Source organism: Meleagris gallopavo, chromosome 16 (genome assembly GCF_000146605.3).
Source record: "Meleagris gallopavo isolate NT-WF06-2002-E0010 breed Aviagen turkey brand Nicholas breeding stock chromosome 16, Turkey_5.1, whole genome shotgun sequence".
NCBI classification, from domain to species: Eukaryota; Metazoa; Chordata; class Aves; order Galliformes; family Phasianidae; genus Meleagris; species Meleagris gallopavo.
The window spans coordinates 11,427,021-11,444,937 of record NC_015026.2 but is presented as its reverse complement, the minus strand read 5'-3'; the positions used below and the strand labels follow the sequence as shown (position 1 = coordinate 11,444,937).

Sequence of the window (17,917 nt, the reverse complement as noted above, 5' to 3'; positions counted from 1 at the left end):
TACCTTCTGGATCTGAGTTCTCACCTGGTTCCTTCTATTGCCCTCTGCTCACACAAGAGGAATGCTGTCGTGCAGGGGCTGAACTTAATGTCATGGCTTGCTGTGGATCAGCAGTTGTTTTATGGACTGGGCTGATGCTGTATGCCTTCAGGTACCATCCAAAAAAAAGAGTTTTGGAGAACTGGGCTGTACCACCTGAAATCAGATAGAGCAAAATGAGGTTGTCTGGGTAGCTCCACCTTGTGATATTGGACAGTATTGCATACAGACATGATCAGAAAAATAAGGTCACACGTGTGACAAGTTTGCTGTAAAGTGGGATGGAAAGATTATTTACTGTTAGTAAATTATAGTTCGTCTCTGTATAATAAAGAGTTTCAGTATTTGAACATCAATCTTCTGCAGTCTTCTGTAGTCTCTGCCAATATTTACGTTTTGTCAGAATGCAGAATTTTTCTAGAGAAATGTGATTTATAATAAAATGAACTTTCCTGCAGGCATGTTTCTTCTTACACCAGGTGTGCAAGCACACATTTGGTATTCGGCTGGATTTTACAGATTGAAGTGTTGATTACATAGGCTTCTAAGTATCAGGAATACGGTGTGTTGTTTTGTAAGAGAACCCTTCCTGCGTATGCCTCATGGAAAAGTAAGCAGAGAGGAGGTGGTGATGGGCTGAGCTACTGCAAGACACTGCAAGGGAAGATAAGAAGTGTTAACGTGTTGCAGGAGGTAAAGGGACTCAGGAAGGCAAGCAGTGAGGCAGAGCTACAGAAGTGTAGGAAGATTTTTGGCAGGAGAATTTGCCTAGATTGGAACTTGGGAATGAATGATGGTGCAGAGAGACCACAGAGGACACAGTAGTGGCAGTTAGAGTGGAGGATAGGTATGAACTGGATAAATTAATGGCGGGGTGAATGTTTAGGGTATTTTTTAGTGATGCTGTGGAAGAAAAGACAGCATTTAGCATCCAGAAGGCAGAGGAATGGTGGTTGGTATTGTATGAAGGGTCTCAGGTTACAGGTCTGAATGATCTGAAGAGATGATAGAGTTGTCTGCTGTGACAAAGAAAAGAGTGGGTAAGACATTTAAGACCTCCCAGATTTCTTTCAGTGATGGAATCAGTGAGTCCTGTGCTTCCAGTGGAGTGGTTTGCTGTTAATCATTGTGTCATTCTCCAAAAATGAAGGGATGCTGTTGCAGACCTTCCTGTATTGACAGTGTTTCCTCTAGGTCAGTTCCAGTGCAAAGAGAGATTAGTTTGCTTGAGCATGAGCTAGGCTTTACATTTGCTGTAGATAAAATGAAAGCAGATTCTAGGCCTGTCAGTCAGAAGACACTGTGCTTGGGAGGTGAGAGAGGGGGAAGAAAAAGAAAATATTTAATTTAGAATGTGCTTTGTGTTGTTCCTTTTGAACACAGAAGTTGTAGGAAGCAGATCGGAGGTGGTGAGCTGTGATACCTGGCAGCTGACTTGCTTTTAAAGTCTTCCTGGAATGCTGTTGTAAAGCTGTGCAGTGATTTGGAGCCTTGTCAGATGCTATCCTTCCATGAATTTAAACATTGTGTTTCCAGACAGTGACAAAGCCTGAAAGGAACGATGAGGAGAGGAACTACTGAAAGTGAATTTCTGTTTGGAAATGCTCCAGCTAAGAGATAGGAAAGCTGCCGGTGTGTCTCTTGAGCAGCAGCCTGAAAGGAAGGGGTAAATCTGAGAACTTGCTTGTCGTTGTGGTCGCTTCTCTTGTGTTTAAAACACATTAAAAACTCCTAAAAGTATTAATCAGGAGAGGCAGTGACCCCCCACACTGAGGACAGCTTGCTAAATTCCTGTGTTTTATACACCAGCCTCTTGCAACACCACTATCTTACTGGGGGGGAACATTCAAAATATAAACGGGTCACTACTACAGATGTATCTATTAGCTCTTTTTGCTTTGAGTTTGATGCAAGGGTGGTATGTTTTCTTTCCAATTTATGGTTTAGTTGGCATACCTATTGAAGTCAGCTGTGGTATTCCTGTTTCACAATTCATCTTCACCAGAAATCACGGGGAAGTCTTTTGTGCACAGCTTCAGCTTGGTTTTTAATCACTTGCAACACGACTTTCATGGAAGTGGGGTTAGATTGGATGTATGTGAAGCAGGGCATTATTGTAACACGGCAGTGCTGGTTTGTGCCTTTGGGGTGTGATGGTCTGTCACTGTGCTGCACCATAGCAGTGGCTGCAGGCACTGGTCAGCTGCGCACACGTAGCCCTGTGCTGCTATTTCAGGTCCCCAGATTGCGCAGGCACTGCCTTGGGCCTGTGGGGACTGCAAGGGGTTCTCATTGCTGAACCAGCACTGAAAACCAGGCAAGGCTTGCCCGGAATGACATGGGCTGTGTGTATGGGTATCTGCATCAGACCCTGTGTTTTGGAGAGCCTCGTCCTGTCTGCTGCATGAGTCAGGAGCAGCTCTGCTGGCAGCAGTGCAGCAGGTGAAGGGGAGAGTGAGGAGTGAGGAGTGAGGTGCTCGCTGCAGCTTGCTCGGGGTTGTCACGCTGTATTTGCTGTTGACTTCCATGTGTTTTCTGGAGTCCCTCATTTTAAAGTGGACGTGATTGGGAACTAGGATTTCTCTGCCACCATGAATTATCTGTGCGATTCGAATAGAGTGAGATGGCTTGTTGTCATGACAACAAAAGATGGTGAGGTGTTTACTTGAGAGTGAGGTCTGCACAGGCATCCACACCAAGCTGTGCCTGATGGCTGTTTGAAGAACTGTTCCTCCTCTAGCTTTATTTGTGCAGTTCCACCCCAGGATATATGGAAGACGGCTTTGTGAAAGCTTAACCCGGGATACAGAGTGTGCTTTTATTTTCAAAAGGCACTCTTTAGCTCAGTAATGGAAATCTTACCTAGACTACAAATAGCGGCATATGGAAAAGGCAGCCAGTCAACTCTCTGCTGTTTGTATAAAAGGAGTTTGTAGCGAAGAGCCTTCCTTTTAAAATGAATCACATGGTAACTCACTTTTATAATCCTTTAATATCTTTTTTACTTTAGAAGGTATTTGGGTTTCAGAGCATGCTTTGCGATATTAATTTTCATCTCATCGAGCTTGCTTTCTTGTATAAATCCGTGCTGGGGCAGAGGAGATATTTATTAATTCCTTGGAAGTGCCTTCATGCAGTGTGTGCTGAAGAAGTGTCTGTTTGATATTCAAATGTGGCAAGCTCTTGCTTTTCACTCTGAGCATTATGAGAAGAGCTGTGCAAGATGCGTTCCTCTGACTAGTTACCTGACTGCTGCCTTGCTACGGTTACCTCTGAGTGTACTTTCAACTGCTTTCTGCTCTGAAAAGTCTTCTTTACCTTTCAGTTAAGCTTATGAAGAAGATGTGTTTGGCTTTGTTTGTGTGGTATAAAAAAATTGTTAACTGTAGAGATACAGAAGCTGAAATACTGGTGACAATATTTCAAATTCTTCAGTCGTAGGTTTGTCTTTAATGGCTGGGTTTTAATTACAATGAAAATAAATAGTACACATGTTTATCTATCATGTTTGTATTTCTGCAAATGCATTAATTGTACTAAGGGAAGCTAAGGGTAGTCAGAGAGGAGTTGTGCGTGGGGAAGAAGTTGATGAGAGTGCTTAAATAGGGCTTGCTGAGTCATTTTTTTACACATTCTGTGCTATTATCTGAAATTTGAATTGAAATGGAAAAGTTCCAGTACAGATTTAATACATCTGAAGTCAGCTTGTTTGTTTGTTGGTTTTGTTTGTGTACGTCATCTAACTCAACTGTGGTATGGTCCAGGAGTTGTAGTCTAGCAATCCCCATTAAAAAAATATATATATATATTAAAAACTGATACCAGAAAGAACTCGGCACTTTCTGAGGCGGGTCAGGACCTCACCTCTCCAGCCAGCTCTGTAAATTTATCTCAGTGCCTGTTTCTCAAATATTTTAGTAGTCCCTTAATCAAAACGATAATGTGGGGCCTGTTACTTTGAATTATGCAGCACAAGAAATACTATTTTGCTGTTTTATTTCAACTGGCATAACACGTTGAAGGTGGGATGAAAGCTCCTGAAGTTAATAATGGGGGCAGTGTTTGTGATGGTGCAGAAGGAAACTGGAGTGAGACCAGAGAAGACAAGTGGCATGACTGGATTTGTCAGACATTTGTAAACATCAGTGGCAAAACAGATATTAATCATCTGTTTTTCTTGCAAGCTTAAAAATTGTGAACTTATGCCAGTTTTCTGTACCGCTCTTTTCTGGTGTCATACCTGATGAGTTAGCTGTAACTCATTTCCTGTGACAATAAGACCAACTGGCAGTGCTGGTGATTTGCCACACGACTGGTGCTGATGCTCTGAGATCCTCCCTCCTCCACTGACTCCATTTACTAGCTCAGATTGCTCAATCTCATCAGAAATTAGTTGTGTCCAGGTTCTGGTCTCGCTGTCAAAGGGAAATTGGCTTTGTTGGCTGTGCAGGGGCCTTAGCATTGCTGCATTTTCTTTTTTCTTTCACGTAGCCTGCAACTCCACTAGTTTGAGTTCTCAGAAGTACTGGAGTTGTTCAGCCGGCAGTCTGATGAGTGCTGTCTGTGCGTGCATCCATCAGCACAGCCCTGAGACTATCAGGGTGCATCTCGTGTGTATGGTAAGGGAGGAGATGACAGCAAATAAATCGCTGGACTACTGCTGCCCAGGCAGGATGACTGCTCACAATGTTCATATCCCCCACCGTTTCCTTTATAGGACAAGCTGAGGACCAGATGTGAGGCCCATCCTCTGGCCCTTCTCCTTCACCTTGAGTAGGGTCAGAGGAGGCTGGAATGAATAAGCCAGGGCACTGGAGGGGCAGTAGGACAACCACTACTGCTCAGGTGTAGGTTTTGTTTTTTTACATAGGACTTGTGCATTTTATGCCTGAAAATATTATAACTATGTGTTTATATGAGTTCTTCAGAAATCAGATAATTCAGCGTATGAATTGACAGCATCTTGTAACTCTCACATCCTTCCTTGAAGATTTTTCCTGCTCTTGTTACCATATTTTCAGGGATTCCCCTTTGTACTTAACTCTGTCCTCCGTGGATGTGGTATTTGGAGGATAACCTCCCTATTGGCCAGCTGGTGCTAAGCCAGCCATCGTTTCTTGCAGTCCTCTGGAGCCTACCTTGGATCTTGCTTGCTTGGAAGTAGTCCCATTAGTTATAGGTCTGTTACATGGTAGAAATTCTGGAATAGGGAACATCTTTGTTCTGTCTTGCAGTAGTGAGCCTGCAAGGCAGAGCAAGATGAAAGAACATGTTAATATGCGACTTCAGGTATGTTCTCTGTACAAGAGACGAAGATATGTAAAAGCCAACTGAGAAAATAACAGCTGTGGTGTTGGAGAGCTAGCAAAAGAAGCTTATTCCTTTTCTTTCTCAGCCAGAAGTAGCTGCAGTGAAATGTCTGTGGTTTATAATACATTGGTTTCCTTAATGTGTGTCGGAAAGGTCCAGTACTGGAGTGATGGTGCCTGTATACACATTGGAGTTGGTGTCAGTCTTTCAAGCTGCACATTTTTAATTTTCTTTGACCAGTACGTGTGTGCATTTCCAAACATCTAAGTGTAGAAATGAAGTAGTTGCTGAGAGTCATAGAGGAAGCATATTGAGTCTTACATGGGTAAGAGATGTTTCATTTGTCTCTTTTTGCCTTGCAGGAAGAATGCAAACAGATACTGGCTCGGCAGAAGTCCAGTTCCCAGTCTGATTCCCATGACGATGAGATTTCTCCTCCTCCTCCCAACCCAGTAGTAAAAGCCCGACGCAGGAGAGGAGGGGTCAGTGCAGAGGTGTACACAGAAGAAGATGCTGTTTCTTATGTTAGAAAGGTAATGCTTTGTCATGTCTCTGCAGGGCGATCAAGTGGCTTGTGTTCCGCTTATTTTTAGTGCTTGGAAGCGTGGGTCAGCATGTAGAGTGTCATCCTCATGTCAGCAAAGCCATGGCTGGACCATCTTCTCAAGTACATTTGCTGCCTCTTAATGTATTAGTAAAGCATTTTTCTAAGCGTGTTGCTTCAGCATTCTGTATTCCTTCCTTTTTTGAGGAATGCTGCTAATCTGTTGCCTCCCATTATGGAGTAGTTAATTCTCAGCCATTACTCCCTGGGTGATGTTTCCTGCTTTGGATGGATCCTGAAGTCAACTTTTTATTCCTTTTCCCAGCAGCAGGATTAGTAGGCAGTAATTGGTCCACAGCTGGAAGCAGCAATACAGATCACTTTCTGTGTGTTCTGTGGCAAGGACTACTACAATTTAAATTTCCTAGAAACTGAGTTTAATAGTAAATGATTTAGGGATGGTTTCCTGTCAGGCTATAGATACTGCAAGGAATGTAGGACTACCTGTGGGATGTTTTGTTTCTTGCTTTGTCTTCTGCCATAAGCAAATGATTCCCATGCTGCACCCTGAAGCTGTGTGTTTGAGAGGTTTCTGGAATACAGAAACAGAGGGAGATGCTGGAAGGATGAATTACGAAAGAAATGAAAAAGTGTAAAAAGCAAGGCAAGGGTTGTATTAAGCTATTGCAAAGAGAAGGATTTTTAGATAATAGCCAGGAAGAACCATTGGCTTGAATTCAGGCACTGGATAGAAACACATGTGGGTCATAAGCAGTTTGAAGGATCCGCTGAAGGGTGAGCTGTAGATGAGTAGTGCTAAAGGGAAAGTGGTGAGTTATGTCACTTGAGAGAAAATGAAAGGAGATTTAGCTCAGTGACTTGAGCAAATGTCGGGGGTGGTTCCATTCAGAAGAGCCCAGAGATCACTACAGCTGCTGGTTTCATTGCTTTGTCCTGAAACCAGAGAAAGCAATGTTTGTCAGCACATCTGACATAGCCTGTAGTTAGTGACTAACAGAATAACTAACAGAATAGGAATTTTGTTGTAAAAGAGTTTATCTGCTTGAAGAGAACGCTTAATGATTACTAAGAAAAATGATACAAGGTGTGATCAGGTGATTCATTTAGACTTTTCATTTTGTTGATGTCTGGTTGCTGTGACACCTAAGGAAACTTTCCTGTGTTTTCTGTGTCCCTGTCCCATGAGACCCACCTAAATCTCTGCCCTGTAGCTTTCATTGCTTCAGATTGGGACTGAGAGAGGCTGGTCAGCAGTATTTTATCATCAGCGAGAGCTGAGTGTCAGTGATTTAGATTATCCCCTCTTGGCTCAGCAGCAGTAAGCTGAACAGCTAGGTTGTTTTCATAGAACAAAAGTGCAGAACTGCAGGTCAGTCCAGGTTTTCTCTGATAGGGGGAAAAATGAGAAAAAGTTACTAGCCAGATACCCATTTTGTTTAACTTAATAGAATTTAAACTTTCAGGATTATGACCTAATTCACATAGTAGGGAATGCGTGCCTTCTCTTCAATTAGCAAATAAAATACCTCTTTATTCTCCAGCATAAATCCTTCTCACTTGCCAAGAAGCAAAATGTGAGTTTTGGCCCAGGTGAGCCTTGCAGGAGCTCAGTTCCTTGTGCCACAAACAGTACTGAAAAACATTGTGTAATCAATTCATTTTTTTCCCTTTCCTTGGAAAAATTTTACTCATTTTTAAAAGTAGGTTGCTTCTGAAAGTCTTTGTGGAGAGAGAAGAATAAGAAATGTATTTTCCTCAGTCTAATAGACTTGATAGAATACTGCACAGCTGCCAGTACCTGCTAATTATGGTATTTTATGGCTATCTTTCTCCTTAGTCATTTCAGAGCTTGCATTTCTTTTCTGGTTGTCATGTTGAGAACATCAATTCTTATCCCCATGTTATCAAAACTGTAATTTATTACTTTCTTAGTGGCTTTATATTATAGCCTAAATCTGTCCCAGTGATTGAAATCAAATTGCATCTGTTATCTTGAATAATGGAATTTTCTACAGATTTCAAGAATTACGAGGAAATACAACCAGTCGTGTAATTACTCTTCCTTCTTTTCACCCATAGGTTATTCCAAAGGACTATAAAACTATGACTGCTCTGGCAAAGGCCATCTCCAAGAATGTGCTCTTTGCTCATCTGGATGACAATGAACGAAGGTATGAGGTGCTTTATGATTTAATGGATTCCATAACTCGACCTGAAGATTGTGTCAGGTTTTATCTTAGAATGGTCGTTGAAGATCAGAGCTACTCACCGTTGGTTTTAAGTTCTACTAGATGGCAGCCCTCCACACACGTGGTATTATGACAAAGGATAAAATGACACACTGAAAAAGAAACAGGAGATGAGAATTTATGTAAACATAGTTAAATTGCGAGGCAGCTGTACCGGGTGGGCTTCCTTCTAGGATCCTGGAAGGTTCTAGCTGAAGTGATCTCAGACCCATTCGCTGTAACTTCAGAGAGCTCGGGTGACTGAACAGTGGGACAGTAAAAATGTAATGTGTACTAAGAGCTAAAAGAGAATTACAGGTAAATTTATTTTGTTTTTTTGTTTGTTTGTTTGTTTTGAAAAGCTGTTACAAACAAATGATGTGTAACCATGTCAAAGAAATCAAGGAGATCAGTAGCAGCCAGAATGATTTTTAAAACCTTGAAAATGTACTTCTTTGTTTGTTGAACAAGTCTTGTAGCTAGGGAAGGCATTGCAGCTTGAGTTTTACTATGGCTTTAGTGTTCAATGTGTGTGACAGTTTCATAAACAATCTAGAGAAATATGGCTTCAGTGAAGCCACCGTAGGGTCTGTGCAGATCTGGGTGGGTAGCTGTACCAAATTCCAGTTATCAGTGGTCCAGTGTTACAGTGGAGAGATGTCACAAAGCAGGGAGCCTTGTTGATCATGATTTTCTTCGTTGTTCTCTTGAATTACCTTCATGGTGAACTAGTGTACCGGTGGTGAACTTTTAAATGATGTGGAGATGAGACAGACTGATAGAATTGAGAATTGTTTTTACTAGCAGAACATCAAGCAATGCAGTCCTTCAGTGGGACTGTGCTCATACGCTTTCAATCAAAGCATGTTCTCAAGTGTGCAAATCTCACTCCCTCTTGAAGCCATTTACATGGTTTAATTACTTTGCAATCCTAATCATTATGATACTGCATTAGCATGCAAGTTTCTGGTGTAATTAGAAGAGGAGTAACTGAACATTTCTTCTAGCTTTTTTACCCACAACAGAGAATTCTTGTACAGAAGTGCCAAAAATCCCAATTATACATCTGCATGCTGACATGACTGTACTGGTAGGGTACATTTTCTGGTCGGAAAAGGCACATTTTGGCAATATGTTACCTGAGTATGGATGAGAGGAAAAGAGGGAAGGAAAAGCAATTTTTCCTGCACTGCGCTAAGTGTGCATCGTGGTTATGGTCTCCTAAGCATTTATTTACTTGTCAGCCAGATTATCCCATTAGGGATATCCCCCCCAGTAGGGGGGAAGAGGTGTGCACAGGGTGCCTCCGATGTGTGTGCTGCAGAAATGTCATAGGCTGTTCTGCATTTTTGCAGTCCTTGTACTGTGGCTTCACCAGGTGTGTATTGCCTCTGCTGTCAAAAACTTGGGAGCTTCTTGGTTTCTGGATTCTGCACTGGCGGTTATTAAGCTGTGTGTCATCTCCCTTGCTGAAGTGCCACGTTCAGCTATTGCTCATGTTGGAAGAAAAAGGAACTCAGGGAGGACACATGCATTCTGCTTTTGCAGATAGGATTGTAATGGATGAATAAATGGACCCTTCTTTGCATTTTGTTGAGCTCCCTCCTGACATTTGCCCTTGTGTTTTGGTTTGGTTTTTTTGTCAGGTGTGAAGTCATCAAGTTGGAGTGTACCATTGCTCTCACTTGCACTTTGCATCTGGTTGATGCAAACAGCTCGTTCAATAAAGTACATGGTGTATGACTTCATTTGGGATTCTGTCCTCTTGGAATGGTGGAAAACTAGAAAAGAGTATTTCATTTTCTGTGCTGAGGTGGTGATTGTGTTTATTTACTTCAGTGCTTCCTACACTGAAGATGGTGTTGTTTCATTAAGTGTTGTGGTTGGCCATTCTCTGAAGAAAGAAGGTCTTCAGGTGGGGTAGGATGAGCTAGCAGGGCCAAAGAAGTCTTTGTTTGCAGTGGTTAACTTGCACTTTTTCTTCCTTCTGAGAAGATTCATAAGTTAATCTTTCTGATGGCTGTCCGTGGGACTTGTGTTCCATCCACTTGCTGCTTGCAGCTGTGAAGATCCTTATGTCTGACATAAGCCCTTATTTATAAGCAGAAAGTGTAACGTTATCTGTGTCAAATATTCCATATGAATTGCATGAGAAGTCCTGCTGAAGTCAAGGTAAACAAGTACCTTTTTGCACTGGTATTCCAAATAGTTTTGTTCAAGTTGTCTTTGTTTGCATTCTGTTTGCATTCATGGTCTTATTTTAGGTGACATCTTTTTATATGCCACGGTGAAACAAGGTTTGCCATCTGTCTTGCAGTTGCACATACAACCACACGTACATGCACACAGCCTCCAGTGCAAAATTATACTGATAAGTTCAATAAATAAGGAACTATAAATGCATAGATGCCAAAAGTGACAGAGCTAGATTATCAGCAACTCTTGTCAAAATGTGCATTTCAAGAGTGGCTAATAGTGTAAGAACAGTGCAGCTCTGAAAAGCGATGTGGTTGTCAGCTGTTTAACTGTGGTGTGTTCTAACTCTCCTCTCTCCTCCTTTCTTCTTTTCAACTGCTTAAAAATTCTTGAGAGTTTTAGTAGCAAACAATGAAACACGTTCGTTAAGCTGAGGTGTAAGGGCAGCAAGATTTTTTTGTAAAAGTAGTTTGTAGTATTGTGCAAACATCATGGAGAAGCTGTGGAGGTGGTCACCAAGAGGACAGTTTGTTTTCCAAGGTAGAAAGCACTCTAAAACCTTGCTAAGTATGATCACTGCCAGATCAGCAGCTCTGTGTTTGTCTGGTCCTGAGCTGTTGCTCACCGAAGCCTCACGTATGTATGCACAGTCCTTCACAACAGATTCTTGTGTCGTGGCTCTGGAGGGAGCTCTTTGCAGCATAGAACAACTTCTGATACGGAAGGCAGCGCTCTGCAGGCTGTGTGCCCAGAAGAACCAGGAATTGCCCTCCAGCCTGTTCACATGTGAGCAGCCTTGAGAGCTTTGAGATGGAACATCAGCGGATTTGGACCTATAGCCAGGTAAGATGCATTCACCCTCTTTTCATTTTACTAGGGAAAAGTGCTGTGCTAACACTAACTGTAAGGTATTTTTGGGAAATGTACTTTTTGGAACTGGTCTTCTTTGCCACAGTTTGTCTTTAACTTCTGTTGATGGCAGAAGCCATCTTGTTTGTCTATTTTCTGTTGTGCCTCTGTTGCATCCTTGAGGCAGTACCAGTAAAAATTACTAAACAAAACACCAGTCCTTGATTATGACATTTGTACTTAATAAAAGAACTTTAAAAAGATTGAATTGCAGATTTAGATGTACTTTCTGAAAGACATATCTGCTGTCTTTCTAATTTCCCTCCAGCATGCTGATGAGAAGTTAAGACGATATGTGCCAGGGTTGTCTTAAGTGGCCTGCAATATTGATTCTAGTGGCTGAATAAGTTGAAAAATTTCCTTGCTGATATTACTCCTCCTAGTTTGAACATGATCTCATGCTTCAGGTCCAGCTATGCTCCTACAACAGGCCTAATTCTGAAGGCTGTTAGAGTTTGCATAAACTTTTCCCTTTCTTTTAGTATGTGACACTTGAGAATTTTGCATATGGGACAAATCAGCAAGGCAGGGTGTATTGTATTGATGCCCTCTTGGCTTATTTGGTTTTGTTCAGTCAGCAAGCAATGAGTGATTTGTATCTGTGCAAAGATAGAATTACACCCATAACTTGGCAACGTTTTATTTCCTTTCCCACTCTTGGATTTCCAGTAGATTAACATCCTCTAAGGTTTCCTCGTTGTGAAATGGTGTATAAAGTCAAAACTAGTGACAAGGGGCTAGTTTGGTTGTCCTAATCTCCTCTAACCTAGCAGTGTAGCTAGCAAGAATTTTTATTAGTTCAGCATGTAATGTTGGAGTAGAAGTACACACCCTTGGCTTTGCCATGATGTTGGATAGCCAAGGGGAGAAAGAAGGAAGAAAGTTCATTTTCCCTCTGAGGATAAAAATAAAAGATTTCATCTCATCATTTAATTGACAGGATGTTCAGTCTCTACTGGACAGGGACAGCCACTGAGAACTCTGACCCGAAGAGGAACAGTGAGAAGGTTTGGAGGTGACCTGCAGTGGGATCAGAAGTTTCTGTTCCTGGAAACAGAAGTTTCTACACCTGACAATAGTCAAGGAGGAGAAGGAGAAGGAACTGCAGCATAAATAGTTTGAGATCAGCAGCCATGTCAGTCTTGGTTCCAGGATGTCACCTGTGCCTGCCTGCTCTGCTGTGAATCATGAGCTGTCTTTCTGTCCCTGCTCAGAAGCTTGATGGATGCCTCACCACATTCAGAAGTGGACTGGGAAAATGTTCAGCTGTATCTTTATGTGAATTGTATGTAAAATTTATATGTAAAAGCTTTGTAAAACTTGCTCATCAGGGAGTAGAGAGAATAAGTAGCTGTTTTACATGCATTTTCAGACCAATAGAGTCATTTTCCCAAATGTTTTATTCTTCTTTGCTGCTCTACAAACAGCTGTGATGCCTGTGACAGCTTTCAGAATATTTTTGTGTGTTTTATTACTTGGATTAATAATAAATTGGCTTTTTTGAACCATAAACTGGTGTGAAAATGCTTTGGAAACAAAAGTTAGACCATTTAATGATTTTGCTAAAATATTGAGCTTTTATGGAAGTGCAAAAAACCAACAATGAGTGGTAGGAAAAACTGCCGTGTTTACTGCAGGAGCACGTAGCTTTACATTACTCTTGTGTGTTGCCTGAATGGCAAAGATGTCAGAGTAAAGGGCATTTTTTATTTTCTATGCTTGTTAGAGCTAATGCATAAAAATGAAACTTGGCACTTGTGCTGGGCGTGCAAGCCAACCAAGAGTTTTCTCCAAGTAAGAATTCTAACTCTTTTCCCAGCATCCTCACAAACACACCGCGGTGATTCTGCAGGTAGAACTGCACACAAGTGTTGCAGGTACCATCATCTTGCTGTTAAGGTTTCAGGAAGATGTTCCACTGCCTTCTTACAGATGTTTTACGTGATCCACGCTCTGTGATGCGGTCTGCAATTGAGGCTGTTTAGTAAGCCATGATTGGTGCCAAAGTGGGCTCCTTTAGGGACACGCTGGGCTCAAATATAGCTATTTGAAAGACATTAGGGTCCAAATTAAGATTTCCTCAGCACTGAGACACAATAACATTCTTAAAATGTATTAAGGGCTGCCACAAAGGGGAAATGAGTAATCATATGTCTCTGTACCCCGAAGACAAAACATCAGAATTAGGCTTAAATTGTACAAGATGGAAGTAAACTAGACATGTGGTAATAATTTCTTGTGGTGAACTTACTTAAATAGATTGGAGAGTCTATGATTGCTGAGACAGGTTAGGCAATCTCTTCGAACAAAGTCTGTTTTGTCCTCTCTGTGGACGGGAGGAATCTCAGTCGTGTTTTTGTCACTCCTGGATTCTCAGTAGTGTAAGACAGTAATGTGTGCTTCCTGTTTATGTCTCTTTTTTTCTTTCCTGTTTTTTATGTATTTGAAGGGTTGTTGTTTCTTCCCACATTTTCTGTTTTCTCAGATTGAATCCGTTTCTGCCCTTCTTCCTTTGTAGACCAGGTTACTCAGACCACTGACCATTTTTGTTGTTCTCCTCAACTATATTCTGTTAATCCACATCTTTCTTGTTTCTTTATATTTTTCACAGCAACAGCATATTGTTGACTTCTGCTTAGCATGTGATCACCAGAATCACTGGACCTTCTTCTGCCTTGGCAGTGAACATGCATCACGTGTTTGTGCTGTTGATTATTTTAACCCCAAAATAATACTCAGCAGTTGTATCTTTATTGCAAGTGACCGTACTTTCACAGTCCGTGTCTTCAGTTTGAAATGATTTTACATCCTTATCTTGTTTTCTGAAGCTAGTTATGGTTTTCAGATTCAGAAAACATCCTGTATGCTGTCACCCAGGCCATTAGTGATGTGGGTATGTTTTTCAGTATAGGCACAATCTAAACGTGTGAAAAGTGGTTTTCCATATCTAACAGATGAATTTTACTTGTTGTCATGTTGATCTCATATTAAAATATTTTTAAAACTTGTTGTGATTAGTGAATTTCAAGGACATTATGATTACTATGAGCTTTATTCACTTCTGCATAATACCATGTTTTATTAAAGCACTGGCTGCAGGCCAGCTGGAAAGCCTCATATATGTGGAAGAAACCTAAGACGGCACCATTCAGGAGCAAGATATTTCAGAAACAGGATGCCACAGCTATGACATATTCATTACACATCCTGTATTTTCCTTGCATTTGTAACTTAACGCTTTTGTTAAAAAACAAACACGATCTAGCTTCTGCCTGTGCTTCATATATGGCTGCAGTCTGCACGGCAGTGCAAGAAACTTCTGATCAGGCTGCATTATTATTTTTGTAGCTGCAGGGGACCACGCTGTGCTGAAACCAGGTGGATGTTTAGGTAGAATATTTACTCTGCCTGTTGTTGGCATCTAGGTTGGCTGCTGCTCAAATACACCTAAACCAGGAACCTCAGGGTATGGTTTCACAATTAATTCAACCCAAACTAACTCTGAGCTGCTACCAAAGTAAGTAGTGCAGTCAGTGCCAGAGCTTGGCTGTGCGCTGCTATTGCTGCTCTCGTGCACTTGTGCAGCTCAGCTAGCCAGATCAGTGCTCTGGAGAGTGATCTCTTCATCCTCCACTTGTTGGGACAACTTTCAGGTCAGATCAGTTCCCACCACCTGGTCGCAGAAATGCTTCTGCTTGCCTAAGGGAGGCAGTGGAAAGACACAGCTGAGCACAAGGCACAGCATCATCTCAGTCTGCTCTGCATGGTACACAGGAGGGTGGGCTGCACCCTGTGTGCGTTTGTAGAGGTGTGAATGTCCATCTGTATGGAGCTCCTGGGGTTGGTTAGCTGGCCCTAGTAATCTAGGGACAGAGGCCATGTGTATATACAAATTACATGTGCATGGAACAGATATTGTAAAGAAAAAACTGGTGCATAACCTCTCTGTGAGATGTTTTTCTTGATGGTCGATCATATTAGAAGATTAGCCTGTCTTTTGTAAGCAATCAGTAAGAGGGAGCTCATCTCTCACATGAACCCAAGCGTACTAAACGAAAGCTTTCCTTCTCTGGGTAACACTGCAGTATTTTGCAGGTAAACAGTCTGGCAGCCCAGCTTTTCACTGTGCCTTTCATGCCCTGTTTATAGCTTTGATTGAGCGTGGTTTCTAAAAGAGCGTGTTTAACTCTGTGAGTTGTTCCATTGACTTGCTGTGGATGTCAAAGGAATTACTCGTGTATAAATTGAAGCACATTCTGTCTTGCTGAATTGGAGCTTGCCAATGAGGAATACTACTTAAACTGGGAGAAGTTATGGATTTTGGAGACAACAGTCGTCTGGCAGTAGTGATGGAAATGAAACCAGGTAGAATTGCCCAGCCGCTTGGAAAAGAAATGATCCAATTCTCCATTCAAGGATTAGCTGTGAATTTAACACTGACTCTATTTTCCAGTGCATCCATCTCATTTACCCAAGAATTATTGTCTTTTAATTACCATTGTAGTGCCTGCAGGCAGCAGTCCTTAAATTAGTTATGCAAAGTTCTGCTCTCAGCAGTCATCAGGAGATTGCATCTGCTTTACTATCAATCCCTTCCCGGCATCCTGACAGCGTGCAGATTTTGTACTAGAGAATCCTTTTCTTGATGTCACTTTTTGGCCTGGTAGGTAGGTTATTCTCTTAAACATAACTAAAAGCACACACATTTGGTATTTCTGGATGTTTTTATCTTTAGAAACAAATACTGTCAGTTCGTAGCTTTTTAGGGGTTGTGATTCACCCCCAGTGTTTTGTTACACAGTTTATATTCTTCATCACAAATACTGCTGGCGCCATTCCTAATGACAGTTATTTTTAATTCTGCATAAAAGTGGTTTACATATGGGCAATATGTCACCAATTCTGAAAAACAAATTAAAAGCAGAGAAGTGATTTACCTACATCCTTTTTAGACCTAGGAAAAATTACCTGTGACAAACTGTATTCATGCATGCTTACAAAAAACTACTGAGTCTTAACTTACCTCTGTATATGTGAAGTAGAAGAATTGAGGCTGCTGAATTTAACAGGCCTTCTGAAATCTGCCGCTGCAGTGTGTGTGAGCGTGCCTTGTGGGTTTCTTTACACAACAATTATCTGGCAGTGGCTCTGAATTTGTATTACTCAATGCTAAGGCTTTCCAGAATTAAACACAAAGGTTGAATAAAAGAACATCCACTCTTCTCAGCAAGGCTTTGTCCTTCACATCGGAGCAGCTGGAAGCTGGTTGGGAGCAGCAATTTGTCTTTGCACATGGAAGAACAATGGTTTATTTCAGCTCAAGCTCTCTAAAGAAATAATTCCTTTTTTTTTTTTTTTGTTTCGGAGAGGTTGTAGGTAACCTGTCAACAGCTACTCTTACTCTAATAAGTCTTCATTAGGTGACTGATTTTGCAACCTTCCACAGCTTTGAAAGCCTACGTGTCTCTAAGTGGGAGTATTACCGGTACCGGTACTGGAGGATCAACTGTGTGATTAAGTTGCTTAGTTATGCATTTAGAAGAGGATGTTCAAAGAGCTTAAAGGAACTAGATATTTGCATTGATTGATATATAGTGGGAAGTGAACATTTCACTCCACTAAAGCACTCCTGAAAATCCCCGTCTTATATTGCAAATGTTTCGATCTGTGCCTTTCCATTACACGATGACATCTGCTCAGCAGCACAGCGTTTGGAAAGAGAAAGGAACTGACCTTAGAACAGAAAGCAATCCATTATACTAAGGGATTTTGTGCTCGGGGTTTGGGTTTTTTTTTTTTTTTTTCTTTTCTTATAGAAATAGAAGATTCAGCTTAGCAACCAGATGAAATTTCTCTGTCATTCCAGTGCACTTAATGGAAGTACCAAGTGTGAGTTATTTGACTGCTAGGCTCCTAACTCCGTTTTAATGAAAAAAAATCTGACAAACCCAAACAATGATTTAGTTCTTGTTTTACAAGTTCCTTGCTAAAGATTTTGACCTGAAGTACATTGCATCTTGTGAGGTAACAGCTGGTCTGTCTTGTCCTTGGAAAAAAGTAACAGTTGCTAAGATTTCAAGAAACAAAGACTGTCTTTGAATCCTCTGGAACAGCTGTAAGAGACTGACACACCATGCACTGTCAGCTGCTAAATTCAGATATTCAGACTGACCGACACAGAACGCTTTAACCCTTTGGCACCATCGTAGTCCTTTTCTCTCTGTTTTTCTTCTAAAAGAATGCCATAAAATAAATTCAGTTGTCAAATGCGTTTTGCTTTCAGAAATTAAAGAAAGAAAGCGCAAAACTAGCACTTTCTTTGTAAGGGTTTCATTTTTTATGTTCATTTTTATGTTATACAAATGGTATGAAGACCAGCTTGTTGACGGATGAAATTTGCATTAAAAGTGTATAGCACAGTCCTTTGTGTAGTATCTGCATATCCAGAAAACAGCATCAGATGCCATTTTAAGGCACTCAGCATCTTAGCAGATCTGTAAATGCGCAGTGTGTTGAGTCTGGCCAAGCAGAATGAAAGGCGACTCGATCGTGGTCTGGAAGGGGAAGGTGGGTGATAGCAAAGGTGTCTTCAATAGACTGAGGTAAACGACATCCAAAAGCTGGTGGGTGAAGCTGGGCACGTTCAGACTGGAAAAGTTTAGTTTTTGCT

General features: G+C 41.3%; 1 protein-coding gene and 1 long non-coding RNA gene across 2 annotated transcripts in view; one reads left to right on the top strand and one right to left on the bottom strand.

Moving 5' to 3' along the window:
- The first annotated feature begins 5,604 nt into the window (after positions 1–5,604).
- Positions 5,605–17,917, top strand: part of PRKAR1B (protein kinase cAMP-dependent type I regulatory subunit beta) — a 59,829-nt gene continuing 47,516 nt past the window's right edge. Inside the window, exons 1-2 of the mRNA XM_010719674.2 lie at positions 5,605–5,882; positions 7,994–8,085. Coding sequence (XP_010717976.1) covers positions 5,682–5,882; positions 7,994–8,085 — 293 coding nt within the window. The 5' untranslated portion in view covers positions 5,605–5,681. The remainder of the gene's footprint in view (positions 5,883–7,993; positions 8,086–17,917) is intronic.
- Positions 6,957–16,599, bottom strand: LOC116217250. Its single transcript, XR_004161525.1, has 3 exons — positions 16,271–16,599; positions 8,184–8,255; positions 6,957–7,300 (listed from the first exon to the last, which is right to left on the bottom strand). It is a non-coding gene; the product is annotated as an uncharacterized LOC116217250 (long non-coding RNA).